Source organism: Piliocolobus tephrosceles, chromosome 2 (assembly GCF_002776525.5).
Source record: "Piliocolobus tephrosceles isolate RC106 chromosome 2, ASM277652v3, whole genome shotgun sequence".
In the NCBI taxonomy this organism is placed as follows: domain Eukaryota; kingdom Metazoa; phylum Chordata; class Mammalia; order Primates; family Cercopithecidae; genus Piliocolobus; species Piliocolobus tephrosceles.
Genome location: NC_045435.1, coordinates 165,460,828 through 165,480,783, shown reverse-complemented (window position 1 = coordinate 165,480,783; position 19,956 = coordinate 165,460,828). Strand labels below are relative to the sequence as shown.

The 19,956-nt window shown below is 35.5% G+C and overlaps 1 protein-coding gene across 6 annotated transcripts in view; it reads right to left on the bottom strand.

The window, feature by feature from the left end:
• U2SURP (U2 snRNP associated SURP domain containing) overlaps positions 1 to 19,956 on the bottom strand; it is a 76,105-nt gene that overhangs the window by 24,086 nt on the left and 32,063 nt on the right. For all 6 annotated transcript variants that reach the window (XR_002732259.2, XM_023215362.2, XM_023215363.2 and 3 more), the window contains 10 exons: positions 19,278 to 19,440; positions 18,879 to 18,958; positions 17,228 to 17,315; positions 16,098 to 16,220; positions 14,866 to 15,022; positions 14,002 to 14,097; positions 13,243 to 13,309; positions 9,015 to 9,174; positions 3,233 to 3,343; positions 544 to 662 (listed from right to left, as the gene is read on the bottom strand). Coding sequence is in view for 5 of the 6 variants with exons in the window: in XM_023215362.2 (XP_023071130.1) it covers positions 544 to 662; positions 3,233 to 3,343; positions 9,015 to 9,174; positions 13,243 to 13,309; positions 14,002 to 14,097; positions 14,866 to 15,022; positions 16,098 to 16,220; positions 17,228 to 17,315; positions 18,879 to 18,958; positions 19,278 to 19,440 (1,164 nt within the window). In the remaining variant the exon portion in view is untranslated. The remainder of the gene's footprint in view (positions 1 to 543; positions 663 to 3,232; positions 3,344 to 9,014; positions 9,175 to 13,242; positions 13,310 to 14,001; positions 14,098 to 14,865; positions 15,023 to 16,097; positions 16,221 to 17,227; positions 17,316 to 18,878; positions 18,959 to 19,277; positions 19,441 to 19,956) is intronic.

Below are 19,956 nucleotides of genomic sequence, written 5' to 3'. Positions count from 1 at the left end.
ATTAGGAAAACCTCAGTTCAGTTAAAGGAAACAATTTTCTTTACTCAATCAGATTTAGGAACTGTGAGAGTAAGAAATAAAAACTGAAAGAGAAATGCTTTTGATTAGAATGAAGACTTAAAGTGACCTATGGCCTATGTAACAATCTCCTTTAAAGATAAGACTAAGACCCAAGTTTACAAGTAGCAGCCTCAAGCACAAATACTGGGAAAAAATGCTTAAATTGGATGCAACAAGGAAGATCTAGCAAGCTGTTTTGTTACACAAGCCTCAGGTTTGATATCTAATACTGTAATTGAATTCTTGCACTGAACTAAGGCTAAGGATACCACATAAACCACGTGAAGGGATGATGCACCCAGTTAACTAAGTGCCAACTAAATGCCCCATTTCTCCGCTACTTCCGCCTTCTGCAGGCAGGACCCAAACAAGTTTATCATGAACAAACATTTCCAGTTTGCTGGCATCAATAATGAAAATATTATAAAACACCACTGCAAATCTTGAAACCAGTAAATACATTAAATATGAGAAATGTTATACCTTTCCTTCCTTGTCGGAGTACACTCATCTTTTTCCTTCTTGTCTTTGGAGCGAGATTCCAATTTTTCTTTATCTTTCTTGTCTCTTTCTCGTTCTCTTTCTAACTCTTTCTCTTTCTCCTGTTTTTTTATAGAAAATATTAAGTTGTTTAAAAATATCAATCTGGGTTAATCTCATTTATATAACAATATTTTCTCTTATAGTAAATAATTTTTTAAATTACTACTTAAGGTACAATACTGTTTTTAAAAAAAATCTACCCCTCCAGGGAAAACTCGTCATTTCTTTTGCTTATACTAAATAAAACTAATCCTAGCAACAGCAGCTAAACATTTACTGAGTGCTTACCATAGGCCAAACAATGTACTAAACAACTTTCCACAGACCATTTCATGTAATCATTAAAAGCATCCCTAAGAAAATTTTTATTATCCTCATTCTAGAGATGAAAATTGAGACTCGGAAAGATTAAGCACCATGTCCATGGTCACACAGGAGAGTCAGGTCAGAATTTGAGACCAAGCTCTAGAATCAGAGCTCTTCCCCTACTGTCCCACCTGCCGAAAAGTTCGAATCAGAAAAAGCCAACAACGTACTGCCCTTTCCATTATAAGTTACAATAAAATGGTCAGTAGAAAGTGAACCGTCTAACTATAAACAAGTTGATTTAATCAAAAAGAGCTCTTACCAAAGAAAAAAGGCTGGAAAAGGAAAATGGTTATTCACAGTATCTTCCATCAAAATTTTATTAGTGGGAAACAAGTACCAATTACACTGCAATTTTTAAATCCTAAATACAAACTGACTACATGACTCTACAATAAACCAAAAAAATAACATATTTGCTTATCCCCAGATGCTACAACTGCCACTTCTCATTTGAAATTCTGATTTCTGCATATAAAGGAGTGGCTATGGACAATAAATCCACAAAACTAAATTCTTCATTAACAGGAATTTAATTGCTCTATGATTTATATGCATCAAGCAAGCTATGTGATAGCTGATTCTTCTAATTTTTAAAAGGTGAAAAAAGCCTATACCAGAAGTTGGCAAACACTTTCTATACAGAGCCAGACAGTAAATACTCTATGCTTTGTGGGCCACATACAGTCTCTGTCACAACTACTCAACTCTGCCACAGCAGAGTGAAAGCCACCCCACAAAATACCTAAGTCAATGTGCATGGCTGTGTTCTAATAAAACTATTTATAGAATCAGGCAAGGATCATGTTCCTTCTCTCCAATTATAATCATAGAGTGCAAGGAGACTAAAGTGGTAATATAAGTATTATTCATTTTGTGCTTGCTACCATCAGAACAGTGAGCATCTCAAGGCGTAATTTCCTATGGGGGTATAGGTAAGCAGCATCTTTTTTTTTTTTTTCTTCTTTGAGACGGAGTTTTTCACGCTTGTTGCCCAGGCTAGAGTGTAATGGCGCTATCTCGGCTCACTGCAACCTCCGCTTCCCAGGTTCAAGTGATTCTCCTGCCTCAGTCTCCTGAGTAGCTGGGATTACAGGCATGTGCCACCATGCCCCGCTAATTTTGTTTTTTTTTTAGTAGATACGGGGTTTCTCCATGTTGAACTCCTGACTTCAGGTGATCCGCCCACCTCGGCCTCCCCAAGTGCTGGGATTACAGGCGTGAGCCACTGCGCCCGGCCATAAGTAGCATCTTTTACAAAATCCCATTTATCTTTTTTCCAAATATATAGAGTGCAACTTTTAAAGAGTGGTGCTGAGCAGACTGACTTCCTTTGGTGATCTGTAGGATGCATTTCCTGATTGATAATGAAAATGATTTCCTGATTCAGATGTCTACTTTATAGGAATCATAGTATAGCTAAAATACTTAAAATGAAGAGTAACAGTAATAATAGTAGCTATTATCTAACTCATAATCTTACAAAATTGGGAATATCAACCCAGTTTCAGAGAAAAAGCAGACTACAGTGACTTGCCTAGGAGTACGCAGCAGAGAGCGGCACCACAGTTGCTCTACCAGACTCCTCCCTGACACCAGTTTTGTACATTAACAACTTCATAGTGATTGTTAAGTTCCTTTTTATGGCTCTTTCCTATTTCACTTTCTATATAATCTCATTGTTATTATTATTCTTTGCAATGACAGTCAAAATTAATAGCAGTCTCAACAAAATTCCTGGAATTCCTGGTTCTAAAATTCTCTGCATGTTCCTATAAATTTTGTGATGCACGAGAAGATGAAGTCCCTCAAACACTCAAAGCTCACCAATGAGGTATTCTACCACTTGCTGTCCCTCCTTGGAAACCATGAGAAATGAAATAAACTTCTCAACACCAGAACTTCCCAAACCCTGCCTCCACCTTTTTCTTTCTGTACCACCTCTCAGGGTTGTTGGTGTCTCACCGTCACAAATGTGACTTGTCCTGAAGGGTTTTCCAGTTTCAAAAGGAAGCTGTTAGCAGAATTAATCTTCTTGTCCACAGGTAGTATCCAGAATAAAATAGTGTGCTGCTGCCTTTCAGCTCCTTTCCAAACCAAACACTTTTAAAATATCAAATTTCAAATGTTTCTAATTGCCTACCAGTATTCAAAATTTATTCAAAGAATATAATTTGAAATCATCTTTAGGTATACCAGTATTCTAGGAAGTCAAATAAATAACTTCAAAAAATGTGTATTGTTGGGTATACTTATTCCTTACTCGTTGAAGAAGTTTATCTCTGTAGTGTTCTACTTGCTCCTGAAAACTCTGGCCTGGTTTTTTAGGTCTTTTCCCAGATTCCAATTCATCCTGAAACTTCATAACTTTGAGCTGTGAAATAAAACATTTTAAAAATAAGCATTTTCATCATTCTAGATTCTCAAGCACTGTTTTGCTTCTTTTCTATAGCAAAGTAGTAACTTAATTAGTACTCAGTCAAAATATAACCTCACCTGAAGGCCAACTGTCAGACAAGTCCAACTAGGCAAAAGTCAGCTGACCAGATATCTGGGAGGCCTCTCTGGTCATGAGAGGATTCAAAAACCATGAGTCGTGCTTCATGGCTGTAAGAACCCACTTACTCTCAACACAATTATAACAAATTTGCTATCTGGTTCCCCAAATCAGAAAAGCAAGGTTGCTAAAGGAAAGCACACTGCCAGCAAGATATGACAGTCAGCAGAATGCAGATAAACATCTTTAAAAAACAGGCAGGGGTGGAAGGTGGGAGGGCTGTGGCATTCTGGTTCAGCTCATGTAAGACCAAACACGCAAAGCTGCACACAGTCTGAAGGTTTCACTCACAGTGCAACCACTAGACATCAAAACACAAAGAAAAGGTTAAATCATATTTGGAGGGTACTTTATAAGAGAGTAAGAGCAAATACTGATTAAAACAGACCAGCCGGGCGCAGTGGCTCACGCCTGTAATCCCAGCACTTTGGGAGGCTGAAGCAGGCGGATCACCTGAGGTCAGGAGTTCGAGATCAGCCTGACCATCATGGAGAAACCCCATCTCTACTAAAAATACAAAATTAGCCAGGCATGGTGGTGCATGCCTATAATCCCAACTACTCAGGAGGCTGAGGCAGGAGAATCGCTTGAACCTGGTGGGTGGAGGTTGCAGCGAGCCAAGATGGTGCCATTCCACTCCAGCCTGGGCAACAAGAGCAAAACTCCATCTCAAAAAAAAAAAAAACAACAAAACAGAAAAACTTCCATCTCTTATTACCTATATATGTGGACAAAGGTATTTGTACAAAATATTCATTGTAGCACTGTTTGTAAAAACAGACCACCTAGATAGATGTTTACCTAGAGATTTCTGGCCAATACACCTACACACAAACAAATACATATAATATACTTATATAATGGCAATGGATAAAGATGTGAAAAAACTAGTAAAATCAGTTACAGGGAGAGAAAAAACCTGCAATAAGTGAGCTTAACTTTGCTTTTTATTCTGGAGATATAAGTATCTTAAAATTGTGTACTATATAAAAATAGTAAAAAGAATAAATTCATTATTTGTTTTGAATTTAAAAATAAAGACTTCACAAAGTAGTTAAAATAAAAACTACCCTAAGGCTTAAAGGAGCTTAAATTACCCAAAAAATTTACAAGGGTGAAAATACCTTCTTCTTGATTTCTAAGAGAGGACTAATAAGGTGGAAAAGTATGAGGACCTGGAAGATCCTCCAAGTGGTAGAAAGCACGTGGATCCTGGATGGTACCACTGGGCTGCCAATCTGCTCAGTATTGTTTTACTCAAAGAGAAATAGGAAGCATTCTTGTCCCACGAAATTGCTGTAGATGCTAACATTTTATCCTATTTTATTCCAACACTGATACATCCTTTAAATGGACTAAACGCTGCTACAGCATTTTATTTATACTTCAAAACAAGACCTCATTTGCTTTTTACCCCCTTTACTACAACTTAGTTTTTACCATTTCTCCCCATTCCAAGTGGTATTTTCTTTTTTTTTTTTTGAGATGGAGTCTTACTCTGTCACCCAGACTGGAGTGCAGCGGCACAATCTCGGTTCACTGCAACCTCCACCTCCCACGTTCAAGCGATTCTTCTGCCTCAGCTTCCGAAGTAGCGGGGTTACAAGGCGCATGCCACCAAGCCTGGCTAATTTTTGAATTTTTTTTTTTGGGCAGAGATGGGGTTTTGCCATGTTGGCCAGGTCAGTCTCGAACCTCTAATCCTCAGGTGATCCACCCACCTCGGCCTCCCAAAGTATTGGGATTACAGGCGTGAGCCGCCATGCCTGGCCCCAAGTGGCATTTTCACTATTTTTGACTTCATGAATGTTTCTTCTACATTCTCCAATTTTGTCCTTTTTCCATCTGTTTTCGCTTTTTTTTTTTTTTAATTAATTATTTTTTGAGACGGTGTCTCACTCACCCAGGCTGGAGTGCAGTGGCAGCTATCTCAGCTCACTGCAACCTCCACCTCCCAGACAGAGTCTCCCAGGTTCAAGTGATTCTCCTGCCTCAGCCTCCATGCCTAATTTTTGTTTTTTTAGTAGAGACAGGGTTTCACCCTGTTGGCCAGGCTGGTCTCAAACTGCCCACCTTGGCCTCCCAAAGTGGTGGAATTTCAGACATATTTTCACTTCTATAATCAGGGTCTTTTATAATCAGATCTTTGATGTTCTCTCCTTCTCTTCTTTCAAAGCTCTCTAAAAGTCTACATTTTTTGTGTGTTTTAATCATGACTGCATTTAAAAAGATAAGATGTAAGGCTAAGAAAGCAAGGGGGTGGGGTGGGCAACATAAATAGCTAAGTTCATCACTGTGTGAAGCCTCTCGTGACCAAGATGACTCTTCCACAGAATGTATTTGTAGTAAATCGGTTTGGGTTAAAAAAAAGAGTCAAACAATAGACCTGAATGTTCCTTAGGGGAGAGGAGGGATTCCTAAGATCATCTTTTTAAAAATCACTATACAATCCCTACTTATAGTTCCTGTTAATATAGTCTGAGGCTCAAGCACAAGTCCAAGACACACAGAAAACAGATGATCAAGGGTCTCAACACAAAAGGAAGTGGCCCATGCAATGGCTTAACCATCCCTCCCTTGTTGCCTTCAGACAACAGACAGTTATCACCTTCCGACTCAACTGTTCAGTCTTTCCTCAGGGACCAGGACAGAAAGTGATCCCTCTCTTCCAACAAGATAGAAGACCCTCCACTTGGTTCCCCACCCACTATTCTACTTGTTGGTAGAAATGGGGACAACAGAATGAGAAAAGGTAACTCCAGCCTAGGCACTGCTCTCAGTGGTATCTGAAAGATTAAGAACTAGCTTCTGGCCACCACCACATCATATAGCTACAAGATTTTTGTGTTTTTACAAAGCATGTTTTATAACACGAATAATTTGGTTTTTATTTACTCCATGCTAAAAGATGGACACATGTGGAGATGCAAAATTATAGTATATATACTATAGAATATAATAGAACTAATTAGAGAAACTAATTTAGAACTTAATTCTTTATTTAATGGTTCTCCAATAAAAGGGTCAGTACTCACTGGATTCTAAATCTCGAAATGGATATCCAAATTTAGGGGCAGAGAAGAGAGCTAGTTGTGAAAAGCCCTGGGATAAAGCTCATGAGCCCTGAGTTCTAGTCCAAGTTTGCCACCTGTTGTGGAACTTTATTCCATATGACTAAATCTCTCAGGGGAAATACACAGGAGAAGGATTAGGTAATTCTAAGATAAAGCCAAGATACACATTTTAAAATCAGGACTTAGTTCATAGTCCAAATCCTGGAAAGACAACTAAGTTGTGAGAGGCAGTATCTATGAAAGCAGGAGAAATAATCACTGAATACATAAAGGAGAGGCTAGATTACAAAAGACCACATGTAGTATGGAAATGTATGCATATAAGGTGTACGTGTGCAATGTGCATGCATGTGTATCGCATATACACATATACAAGGTGGAAAGAATAAGGTTTGTAAAAACCACCTAAGTTAACAAAAAAGCTAAATTATATGGTTTCCTCTCTTTAAGTTAATAAGGAAATAGAACATTCTAAACAGTTGGGGCATTTATATAAGGGAATAGCTTCTATTATCAAGAAAATGTATTTTTATTTAACTTGAGTCTGTTTCTACTCCAACAGTTTCATCAGGTCAGAGAAAGGCAGAGCTTCTCATAAGGTGAGAGGCGTAAAAGAGGGGCATGTGTAGGTTGAAAAGGTGCACAGGTGAGTGTGTTCACTGACACACATCTTATCCCCCTAAAAATCATATTTAAAATGTATATGAATACATCCCAGGAAAAAATAAATCAACTAATCAACTCTGAAAATCCTTCATCTCTACTTATAAATGACACCACACTGACTCTACGTAAGGTTAAAACAAAATGCTGTCTCTGTTTACTTTTCAGTTTGGTGATGTCTGACAAAGAGGTAGGCAAGAACTTGTATCAGCCCAACAGTGATTATGTGGAGAAGCGGCAATGAGGTAACCAATGTGATAGGTATCCTAAGTTAGTAAGGGAGACAGTACTAACGTACAGTAGGCATTCAAAAATACTGTTCAATGAATGTATACAGTATGAAAATTCACTCTCATACATTCTTTAGAGGTTTGAGGCTGATTGCTAAACTCCTGCTAGCATTTACTAGGAATATTTCATCCCCTTGAGGGCATTACAAAGCCCTTCTCTCTCTGACATGTCTGAATAGCCTTGGACAAAACAAAAGGCATTTAAAAAGGAGAGGGCGAGACCAACCTGGGCAACATAGTGAGACCTAACCTCTATGCAAAAAAAAATAAAAAAAAAAAATTAGTTGGGCTTGGTGGTGTACATCTGTAGTCCCAGCTACTCCGGAGGCTATCTCTTGAGCCTGGTAGCTTGACACTGCAGTAAGCTATGGTCACACCACTGCACTCCAGCCTGGTCAACAGAGAGAAATCCTGTCTCAAAAAAAAAAAAAAAGAGGGGAGGGGGAAAAGGGAGGGAAATGTCTGCCTGAGATAGTCTGGGCTCTTCTATACATTTCCCCATTTTTTAGTATTAAGATCCACTCAAGGCCGGGCGCGGTGGCTCAAGCCTGTAATCCCAGCACTTTGGGAGGCCGAGACGGGCGGATCACGAGGTCAGGAGATCGAGACCATCCTGGCTAACAGGGTGAAACCCCGTCTCTACTAAAAAATACAAAAAACTAGCCGGGCGAGGTAGCGGGCGCCTGTAGTCCCAGCTACTTGGGAGGCTAAGGCAGGAGAATGGCGCGAACCCAGGAGACGGAGCTTGCAGTGAGCTGGGATCCGGCCACTGCACTCCAGCCTGGGCGACAGAGCGAGACTCCGTCTCAAAAAAAAAACAAAACAAAACAAAACAAAAAAGACCCACTCAATGTCTACTCTCCTCCATACTACAGGTACAGACATTAAAAATGAGCCTAATAAAATGTAAACATAACTAGAACATGCCAGAAAATATTTTACTTTTTCCTAGATACATACTATGAACACTCAAAATGACATGGATTTCTCATAGTACCTAACATATAATGTATTACATGTATATATATATACACATATAATCTATATATTAGAATCCACTTCTTCAGAGGATCTCCTATGTGCCACATATTAGAGATACAATGATGAAGAGAAAACAGACATGGTCTTTTCCCTTCATGGGAAGTACAGCCTAATGAGGAAGAAAGACATTAAATAAGCAAGTAAGCAAACGAACAAAATACACATTCACATACATAACTCACAATACATATAAAATCACACAGAAATAAATAGGAAGAAGCAAGTCCAAAAGGGTAAGAAAAGGCTACTGTGAGTGAAGAGATGGTTGAAGAGGCCTGAAGAAAAGTCACCTGGTATGAAGAGTTCTAAGCAGAGAGAGGGAACGGTATGCACTAAGATATAATGCAATGAGGCAGCTTAATTTGGTGGAGAAAGTGAAAAACCAATAAAGTGTAATTTAAGTTTCATTGCAACACCAACCTCAATTTCACGAAGTTTGGCTCGTTTTTCCTCACTCATTTCAGAGTACTTAGAGAACTTGGACTCAGTCATTTCTTCTTTGATTGGATTAGAGTACAAATGATGTTCTTCAGATTTGGAACTTTGAGTATCTTCTTCATCCTCACTTTCTTCTTCTTGACTTTAGAAATAAGCAGAATACATTATATCTCAAGGTAGCAAGAGTGTACTATATTTTATAGTCCACCTATTTTATTTTTCATTGTCTTAGAGCTTAAATAATGCAACCAAAACATAATAGGACAATTCATACCTCAAGCATTTTTTGCAAAATATTTGATCAATATTTTATAGACAATTTTATAAAACACTTCTTTCCGCCACAGAAAATGTGTGAGCTTCAACATAAGCATACTTTAATAAATTCTGCTTATGTTATCTGTGTGCCTTCCATTTGCAACAAACTTTCCTTGCAGCAGTTAAATGAAACGAATAATCTAGTTTCTGCATACTTCACAGTTCAGAGTGATTTCAAGAAGCTTCATGTTTTCCATTCCCGAGTTACTTCACTCATATTGTGAGTAACAATATTCAAATATTGTATGTTTTCATTTATAAGTGAAAGTTAAGCTACAAGGATGCAAAGGCATAAGAATAATACAATGGACTTCTGGGACATGGAAGGATGGGAGGGGGGTGAGGGATAAAAGACTATAGTATATATTGGGTACAGTGTACATTGCTCAGGTGACAGGTGCACTAAAATCTCAGTAATCACCACTAAATAATATATCCATGTAACCCAAAACCACTTGTACCCCAAAAACTATTAAAATGAAAATAAAAATTAAAAAAGCTATATGTGAGACTTTAGTAACTTCAGCAGAGCCTAGAATCAATCTAGAAAATATATGAGCTTGAGTCACAGTTACTATGAAATAATCAATACAGCTGGTAAAGACCTTACCTGATTAGCACATAACCTTAATAACAAAGCAATGTATGCATTTTATATATTAGCAAATATCAGTATTCACATTTTAGTTGATTCTGAAAGTTGCACTGGTTCTGGGTCAGACAGGAAGAAAATAAAAACCTGAGAGACTATCATGAGTAAGTCACTTAGAATACAAAGAAGAAAAATTCTCCTGTCCTTCCAGAAGCAGTCTAGTGGAAACATAAACAGGCAACTATGTGTAAAGCTGGTCATCAATGCTAGTACAGGATTAAGAAAATGTTCTTGAAGCACAAAGAATGAATGGTTTTTTAAAAAATATATTTTACATTCTGGGACTGGGTTGTGTGTGTGTGTGTGTGTATTTATTATTGGCAAATAAATCTGGGCAAAACAAGATACCCATGTACAAACAAACTCAGAATGTTTATGTATATACAAACAAAATTCCTACAAACAATGTTGACTGTGATAACAACACTACTGGCATAACCTAGAACAAACACTGTTTTGCCTTTAATACTTGAACCTCACAAGCACTTCTATGTTAGTATTCGGGTACTAAGGACATTCTACGATAAGCAGAAAGATTCCTTTTAATACACATGTAGAATTATTCCTAACAATGTAAAAACAGTTATAATCAAATTCTTTCCAAATAAAATTTAATTGAAGTCTTACGTAATAAGACCTTCCTTGTATGACAGAAAAATTTACGCCAGGCAGATAAAAAGAAAGGCTGTCAATTCAGAATCAGAAAAGATATGATACTGAGAAAATTCTGATACTAGTTTTTAAATTTCTCAACCAAAGATCCTTTCTAGACATTACTAAAATATTTTACTAACTTCATCTTTGGAACCACACAAATCATTAATATCACCATATGGGTACAACTAAATACAATATTAGTTAAGGAAGAAAAAAGTCCAAACCAACAGTTTAAAAATATTCTTTTTGGAAAAAAAGTTTTACTTAATATTTCTCATTGATTTGTCAGTAATTTCCTAAATATAGTTTTTAGTTAATTTTTTTTAAACACAAGAATTTCCTGTTTTATGGTACATAAAATTTTACAAGTGTTTCAGATGCTTTTAGATTGGTGAAGTGTATGTCTGTTTACGTAAACAGGGATGTTTACTGAAGAATTATTCTAGAAGAGTCAATAAGGACATGACTTTGTTAAATTGAGTCACAGTTACTATAAAATACAATGCAGCAGATATTGATTACTTAACCAATTCTAGCCTGTAAAATTTTTTCTAATTATTTTGCAATTTCAAATATTCTTTGGTAAACATCCTTGTATACTTACCCAAACGTTTGTTTTCAATCATAGATGAACACAGAACAGGTAAATAGATTAAAATGGAATAATACCAATGACACTGAATGAAAAACGTGTCACAGAATAGTATGTACAGTAGTATTACATCATTTACGTTCAAAGAGCTATGCATGTTTTTATATACACAGAAAGGGTCTAGATGGTTGAACATTAACATTTAACCATATTACTTAAGACTTTTTAAATGAGCTCTATTCATGATTTAAAATATGTAAATATTTTAAATTGCTATTATAATTTTTTCAAGGCTTAAGCAGTTTTTCTAAACTGGTTTTGGCCTTATCTTTTAGTCACAATTCGAGGTTCAAATCATATCATATCTTCTTCCCCTTGCTCTTTAAAAAGACATGCAAATTCAAGATTCTAAATCCATACAGTATTCGATACAAATGAAATTGGTTTTTGTAACTTTTCTCTAAAACGTGCTTTAAAAATCACATTTCTGCCACAAATCACAATATTGCCACAAAATAAAATAATTACTAGTTACAAAATCAGCCTTAAGTAAAAAGGCATTTAGGATTCAGCCACTAGAGAGTAGTAGTGAGGCATGAGAAAATTTCAAGGATCAGAAGCTGCGCGAAAGCTTTTTTTTCTTGCTTTGTACTTTCAGTTATGTTTACATTATCATGATTTACCGAGAATTCCTACGAAAAATGAAAAATCTAAAATTATACTTCTGGTGATCCAGGCTTCCATCACTGTATGATTATTTCAACATCAATGCTAAAATGTACTCATATTCCAAACATTAACACAAATATCAGTTTTATGCCCCCCCAAAAAACAACTAATACCTTTAGAAATAAAACTAATGAAACGATACTTTTTTCAGTTCAATGGCTTTTCTATCCTTCCTTCCCCCTAAATTAAATAATTATTTTATGAGTACATATACTACTTTTAAAGCAATGATTCTAAAATGATAAGATGTTACTAATCATAGGATCATGAACATAAAAAGGGTTCAGCAAACCACTGTTTTAAAGCAAACTGAACTAAACTGTTCTCAATTCGTGTATTCCTAAACAGCCTCAGATAGCTATTTCCATTAGCAAGCCATATCTATACTTTGTAAATATTTTGTCATCATCACTGCTGACTTGTTCTAATCACACCAACATTTCTGGAAAAACATCACTGTAGACAAGTATTCACCATCATATCAAACTGTGTTTCTATAGCCTGCTGACTGATCACATTTTCCCAACAATCCAAACGCCCATTTATTAAATCCACACAAACGCCCATATTGTGCTAGGACACACAGGGGCTTTCTCTTTGTTCCCACTTCCATCTGAGAACAATAGAAGAATGCAAAACTTTAAAAGACAGTAACCTGTGCTTTGTGTTTGTGATAACCATCTCTTAAAAAATTATTAAAAAAAAAAAAAAAAATCAACTCCCAGTTTGAAAAGTGTCAAGCACTTCCTAAAAACTACCAATATAAACTTGCAGGAGAATCTAAGAGCAGAGGTGTCAAATACAGAAACAATTTTGGGGTGATTACCAAACAGCAAAATCAAAATTATTTCTCTATATTTCAAAAGAAAAGATTTTTTTTCCTTTGTATTCATTCTTAGTTCTTCTGAAAGGTTTATATTTAAATAACACAATGGCCATAATGCAATATTTTTCTTAGCAATGTACAATCCAAAAGAAAGGAGTATAACCTTTCCTACTCACATTTTAAAAACCACTTTTTGTGGAGTCCAAAACAGTATTCGATGGCAAAGGTTTGAAACAAATGCAGTTGACCAATTAGTAACTACAAAGTGAGAATGTAACCCAGCGTAAAACACTCACAAGCAAAATGAAATCAGATCCATCAAGACCAGAAAGCAAAAGTGAAGTTTTCCACTTCACTATTATTTCAACTATATCTCTTAATGAAAAAGGGAACGTATATGAACAAGAAACAGTATATTTGGAACTTAGATTCTTACTTTTGATTTTCTTCTTCTTCTGATTCTTCATGCTGGTCAAATAATTCCCATTTAGAAGTTGTAACAGCTGAACAGAAGGAAAACGAGAATGTAATTCCATGAGGTAAACTAGCATTTTTGCAGCAGCACAGTGGAAGCTCAAGCTTTAGAACTGAAAAGTTTATATTACAGAAGTTTCCTTTATCTATGTTTATCAATTCTCTAAATAGCTATTTATATGCCAAATCTCTTTCCTCACACCTACAGTATAATTCAAATTCATGAAGTGATGAATAATGTCATCCCTGTTTCTGTGTTGAATATTAAGATTTCATTAGAACCTACAAATAGTAACAATTACAGATTATTAGCACTAGGATACAGGTCTAAGTAAGTGTGAGACAGGTCTAAATGGCATCTAATCAGTCTAGCATTATGGTAGGGTCAAATCAAAAAGTTTCTCTGAAACTGACCTCTATGTAGATTTCTACGTAGGTACAGCTTCCTATCTACATTTACTACTAAAATGTCTTAACCTGAAAGGTTTTCAGTGATATCTCATTACTCTCAAAGCCTCCAAACTAACTGAAGGACCTAAGAAAATTGTAACAGCAACACCAACCACAATAAAAGTGTACATTAGACATAAAATATGATAACATTGAGTATTAAGGTTAAAATGTGTTATAAAACATAAAAGGAAAACATATATACAAGCACACCAATAAATAACTTATTAAGTACTTAATGTAAAAAAAAACTTATTTTACTTTTACTCACCCTGTGCTTCCAATTCAGATTCATCCACAGCTTCCCATTTTGATGGGGCAACTTTAAATATAGGCTCATTCTTCTTTGAGTCTTCAGTTGCATCCACTATTAGGGAAAGATAAGCCATTAACCCTGACGACTAGGGGATGACGCGAAGTATTACGTTCATGGGTGTTCACCATATTATTAAAAAGCAAAGTAAAATAAGGACACGGATGGACAAACAGTAATCCTGAGAACAAGGACTATGACTAAACCAATTCTCTGCATCTGAGGGCAAAATTTTTAACAGTATATATTATATCAATTCAGAAAATACAGGTTAGTAATATATTAAGCAAGTGAAGAAGTTGAGAAGTAAAACAAATCTTTAATACCTTTACCTAATCTCTACAAAACTGCATACATTATTCAATATTTAAACATATAATTCAAATGTACCAAAGAGCTGTGTAGAGTTCCTATTTTCGAAATGGTTCTAGGCAGCTAGGAAAACTGAAGTTGTAGGTCAGAAAAACTAATAATACAGAACTGATAAAACCAGGTACCCAGGATTATGCATAATTGAACACAAGATTTTGCCTATAATTTCCTGACAATTAAGACAAAAAGAGAAACTTGCTAATGTTATAGAAGGCTGATTGTCCCAGCAAAGAAATGTGACCAGAAAAAATGCTTCTTCTTGATCTTTTATATACATAGCATACAAATAAATGTATTACTGGGTATTTGAATTTTTAAAAAATCAGAAATAGTTAACTTGATACCTTCATGAGAAACTATAACCTTCTTCCATATCCGCATGTATGGAAATTAGAGTTTTGGTCACCAAACTTATTAGCTAGATTTAATCAGTTTGAAATTTGAACTTACAAGGCACTCCATCAAGATCATCATCAAGACTTTTTATGGGGACTCCATCAAGATCATCAATGGGAGTAGCATCAATAGGAATTCCATCTACATCTTCCAGAGGTGCACCATCAAGCTCTTCCTCAATGGGGGCACCATCAAGGTCATCTGGAACATCCTATGGAAATGTGTACTATTATAACATTTTCCTTTGCTTGCTGAAGTCACACTGCTTGTAAGATTAATGTGTAATCCAGTACAAGCCAACATACCAGGATACCCACAATCCAAGGTACATTGTAAGAACATAGTAAGAATATATATTCTATCATCCAGTTTGCTAAAGAAGCAGTCAGTTGTGCATTTATCTAATATTTACCAAGTGTTCACTGGTGCCGGGTACCATGTAAGGCAATGATGAGCAAAAACAAATTTGGTCCCCCTGTTACAGAGCCTAGTAAAGGCTTTTGTTATTGTTTTGGGGGGTGGGGGAACCAGGAAATCAGATCATCACAACTATATATACTTAACTGTAACTATGGTAACTGCTACAGCAAAAAGGCATATCATACTATTAGCATAATAAGTTTCACTTAAAGAGGTCAGAGAAGGCTCTCTAAGGTTATATCTGAGCTGAGATCTGAAGGATCTCAGGTAAAGATAAATCCCAGAAAGAGGGAAGGATATGTATACAGGCCAATGGTAGGTGAAAATACACATTTAGGAAACTGAAACAAGGACCATGTGGGTTGCAACAGTAAGGTCAATTAGGAAGACCCTGCAGGAGTAAAAGTGAAAACATAGTAGCTTGACTAGTAAGGCAGAATTAAACATTAAGGGTTCAGTAATTATTTAGGAGGTAAAGAAAAACAACAGAACAGTGGTGTATATCTGCTATCATGTGATGCATCTTTTCATGAACATATTTTACTTATATAGCTATCTTTAACAAAATAAAGTCATGTTACATATATACTGCTCTATTACTTGCTTTTTTTCTACTGTTAATACCATAAGTCTTAGGTCATTAAATAAAAAAACCACTCATCAATTTTTACATAAGGACACAGAAAATTCCTGCTATATGTAATTTTGACTCCTGAGTTCCAGCAATAAAAATCCAGTATTTAGTGGTAAGCAACAGATATTTTTCACAAAGAAATATACCTCGCATATGTAACGTAGCATAATTCCAAGAAACCTCCACCCAGAAACGAATTGTAAAAACAACCAGACAAATACAGAGTGCCTACCTCTGTTTCCTTTTCTTCAATAATATTTACAAGTCCTAAGAAAATATTTTGTAGTTTGATCAAAAATGGTTCTGGATAAATTGCCCAATCTTCCCATGCTCTGAAGCAAGTCATTACCCGTTGCTAAATAAATAGGAAACAGATAACAAATTTTTATTTTGGGCTATATGTCTCAAATTTCAGTTCATGAGAATGACCATCAAGATTTGCTAAATTTGCCTTTAAACTGACATTTTTTAAGAAAATTACTATATATTACCATATTTTTTTTAAAAATCAATGTCACCTTCTAATTAAAAGAAAAAAAAAAACCCTAAAAATAAATATAATGAAAAATAAACAGTAATTATTTGCTCTTTACCACCTAAGGTCAGCTCCCATACCATTAGTACTACACATGGGCCACATTCAGGAAAGACTTACATAGAAACTTATGAAAACTTAAAACCAAAGTAGCCAAGTTTTGACCTGAATCCCCTTATGGTCCAGTAAAGTACTTCCTAATTCTGGTTAACACTTTACTCTGTATCTTCCCTAAACTTTTTTTAAAATTCTAACTTATGGTCAAAATTTAAGGTCAAAAACTTTAAAAATGGGAGTTGTCTGAATGCCCTAAATGGTGGGGTCACTGGGCATCTTCCCAAACTAAAAATTTTTCTTAAAAAAGTCATCTTCCCATGAAAGCATATTTACTTAGTCAATTATAAATAAAGTACTCCACCTGGCTCTTAACACTGGACTACAGCTTAAGAGGTTATAAAAAAATTGGTAACAGAGTAGACTTTCTAAATATAGATTAAAATGTATGTCTTTAATCCAGCTAAATAGTATATACCATTACAAAACAAGTGATTCTTCTGGCTGTTTTATGAAAAAAGACTAACATTTATAATATTTAAACAATACTTAAAACTAAAAACTAAAATTAAATTACTGTCAAAATAGTATCTTTAAAATTTTTGATTTTGATAAAAACAAAAATGACAGAATTTTAAAACAGTAACTTCTGTAACGTCTAAGTTTTAATTTTATGTCTCATACTTGTCTTATGTACTTTTCTAGCCCTTCAAGGCCCTCTCCCCCGACCCATTTAAAACACTAGGGCAAAAATAGTAAAACAATAAACGTACCTTAAAGTTTTCAGATTGTAAATGGCCTTGAATTGTACGATAGGTGGCATTGAGGTCTGAAAATATCTGACATAACTTTGTTTCAAAACTGAAATTCAAACAATACATTCTTTAAAATAAAATCTGTTTAAAATTCCTTTCCCCTTCAGCATGCCAGCCAACGAAAACCCCTCCTGAACTTAAAATACCTATGAATCAATCAAGAAATTATTAAAAATCAAAAACTAGGTGTTTAAACTCTAAAACCGTAACTGAATTGCTTTAACTCTTATTACTCTGAATTTTTCTCCTACAAACTCCCCAAGAGTCCCTATTATCTCCCTTTATAAGCAAGAAACGTTACATCTAGGATATGTTGAACCATCTCATCCAATTTCTTTATTTTATAAAACAGAAAACTTAGAAAAGTGACTCATCCAAGGCAAAAAAACTAATAGCAGACATAAAAGTAGGACTCAGATCTCTAAATTTCTTTTCAGAGCAACTTCTTAGGGAAAAGCTTCCCTTTGCCTAATTCAAAAAATAAACACAGAAAGAGAACTCTGGGGAACTGAGAAAAAGTTACACTTTTTTTTTTTTTTTTTTTGAGACGGAATTTGGCTCTTGTCACCCAGGCTAGAGTGTAATGGCGCAATCTCAGCTCACTGCAACCTCCGCCTCCCAGGTTCAAGCAATTCTCCTGCCTCAGCTTCCCGAGTAGCTGGGATTACAGGGCTACACCACCACACCTGGCCAATCTTTGTATTTTTACTAGAGATGGGGTTTCACCACGTTGGTCAGGGTGGTCTCGAACTTCTGACCTTACGTAATCAGCCCTTCTCAGCCTCCCAAAGTGCTGAGATTACAGGTGTGAGCCACTGTGCCTGGCTAAGTTATACATTAATTATAATACAGCAACCTAACTTCCTTTTGCCTTAGGAAACATTAGCAATGAACTAAAATCAATATGCTGAGGATCAGAAGAGAATGCAGATTCTATAGTTAATAGTATGTCTTTGGTTTCTTATGTCTGCCAGTATATACACTGTTTCTATTTATTATATGAATAGCTAGATATGCAATAAAAATAAACTTCTCTTTAACACCACCTATTTGTTCTACTGTCAATAACTAAGAAAGTGATATGATATAAAATCTTTCCAAAATATTGGTAATTTAGCTTAAGTTTAAGCCAATTTTTTTAAAAAATTCTACAAACCATGAAGAAATTCAAATGAGTCTTCCTTCAGTATCCATGGGGGAACTAGTTCCAAGACCCTCCATGGACACCAAAATCCACAGTTGCTCAAGTTCTTGATTGAAAATGACATAATATTCACCTGTAACCTATCCACATCTTCCCATGTGTTAAATCATCTCTAGGTTACTTACAATACCTAATACAATGTAAATGCTATGCAGAGTTTTCATTACTGTATTGTTTAGAAAACGACAAGGAAAAACGTCTGTACGTGTTTGGTACAGATACAATTTTTCTTCTCAAATATTTTCAATTTGTGGTTGGTTGAATTCACGGATAACGAACCCACAGACATGGAGGGCTGACTGTATTTCTTATTCTTGGAGGATGTTAACAAAACAATCCTCTTTTCTGAACTCCTTACCCTTAAACACTTTATTTCAGGAATATCAGTTATATCATTATACTTACAATTTTCTATAATATGAAGCATTAGCAACTTTGGCTGAAGAGTTGTACAAAACATCAGAAACCAAATATAATCTGGCAATCTATAATACCAAAAGATAACACAAAATAGGTTAATATAAGGCTAATGTTTAGCTATAATTTAATAATGGCTACTAATTAGAAGAGTTATATGAAACTATCACCACAACCATGACTTTGGCAGGGATGAAATTTGTTAACTCATTTACATTTCAATTTGTTTGCAACTTGTATGTTAATGAACCTAAATTTCCAAGCAGAAGTAACATAAGACTGCATGGGAAAAATTTCATCAGTCAAGTTCTTTGTGCAAAAAGGAAACCACTTCTAATCCCTAAAGACATCAACTATCTCCCCTTTTCTTAAAATTCATTCCCATACCTTTTTAGGAAGGGGTGTCTTTAAGATGGACAATGACTCAGTAATGCAATCCACTATTTCTTCAGCAGCTTCAGCATTATTAAGACAGAAAACCATTGCATCTCCAATATCATTTTTCCTTGGAGTTAATCCCCGCAAGATTTCTTCCAATTTATCCCTCTGTCTGAACATAAATTGTTTTAACTTATAAATATTTAGATACAATTTCAAATGCCATTGTAGTTTTTGCTCACAAACTAAATTTCTTTAAAACCTACTCACATAAAATAATTCTGAAGACTGTAATATGTTGTCTGATTTGTGTTGTGACCCTCAAAATTGTTATAATTTTTTGAAGAACATATATAAGAAAGAATACTCCGTAGAACTAATAAAAGATACCAATGTTTTCCGCTTACGAATTAAGTAAATTTAAAACCATGGGCATTTCTTCAAGAGTCTTTAAGAGCACCCCACTCTTACCATCCCATGATACTGAAGAATTTTCATGTTCTTTACTCCCCTTCTTTGAAGGAAGTCTATTACTTTAGCACTTCTGCCTGGGATTAGGACAGGCTAATTTTTTCTGTAAAGGAAAAGACTGGCTGGGTGCAGTGGCTCATGCCTGTAATCCCAGCACTCTGGGAGGTCGAGATGGGTGGATCATGAGCTCAAGAGATCGAGACCATCCTGGCCAACA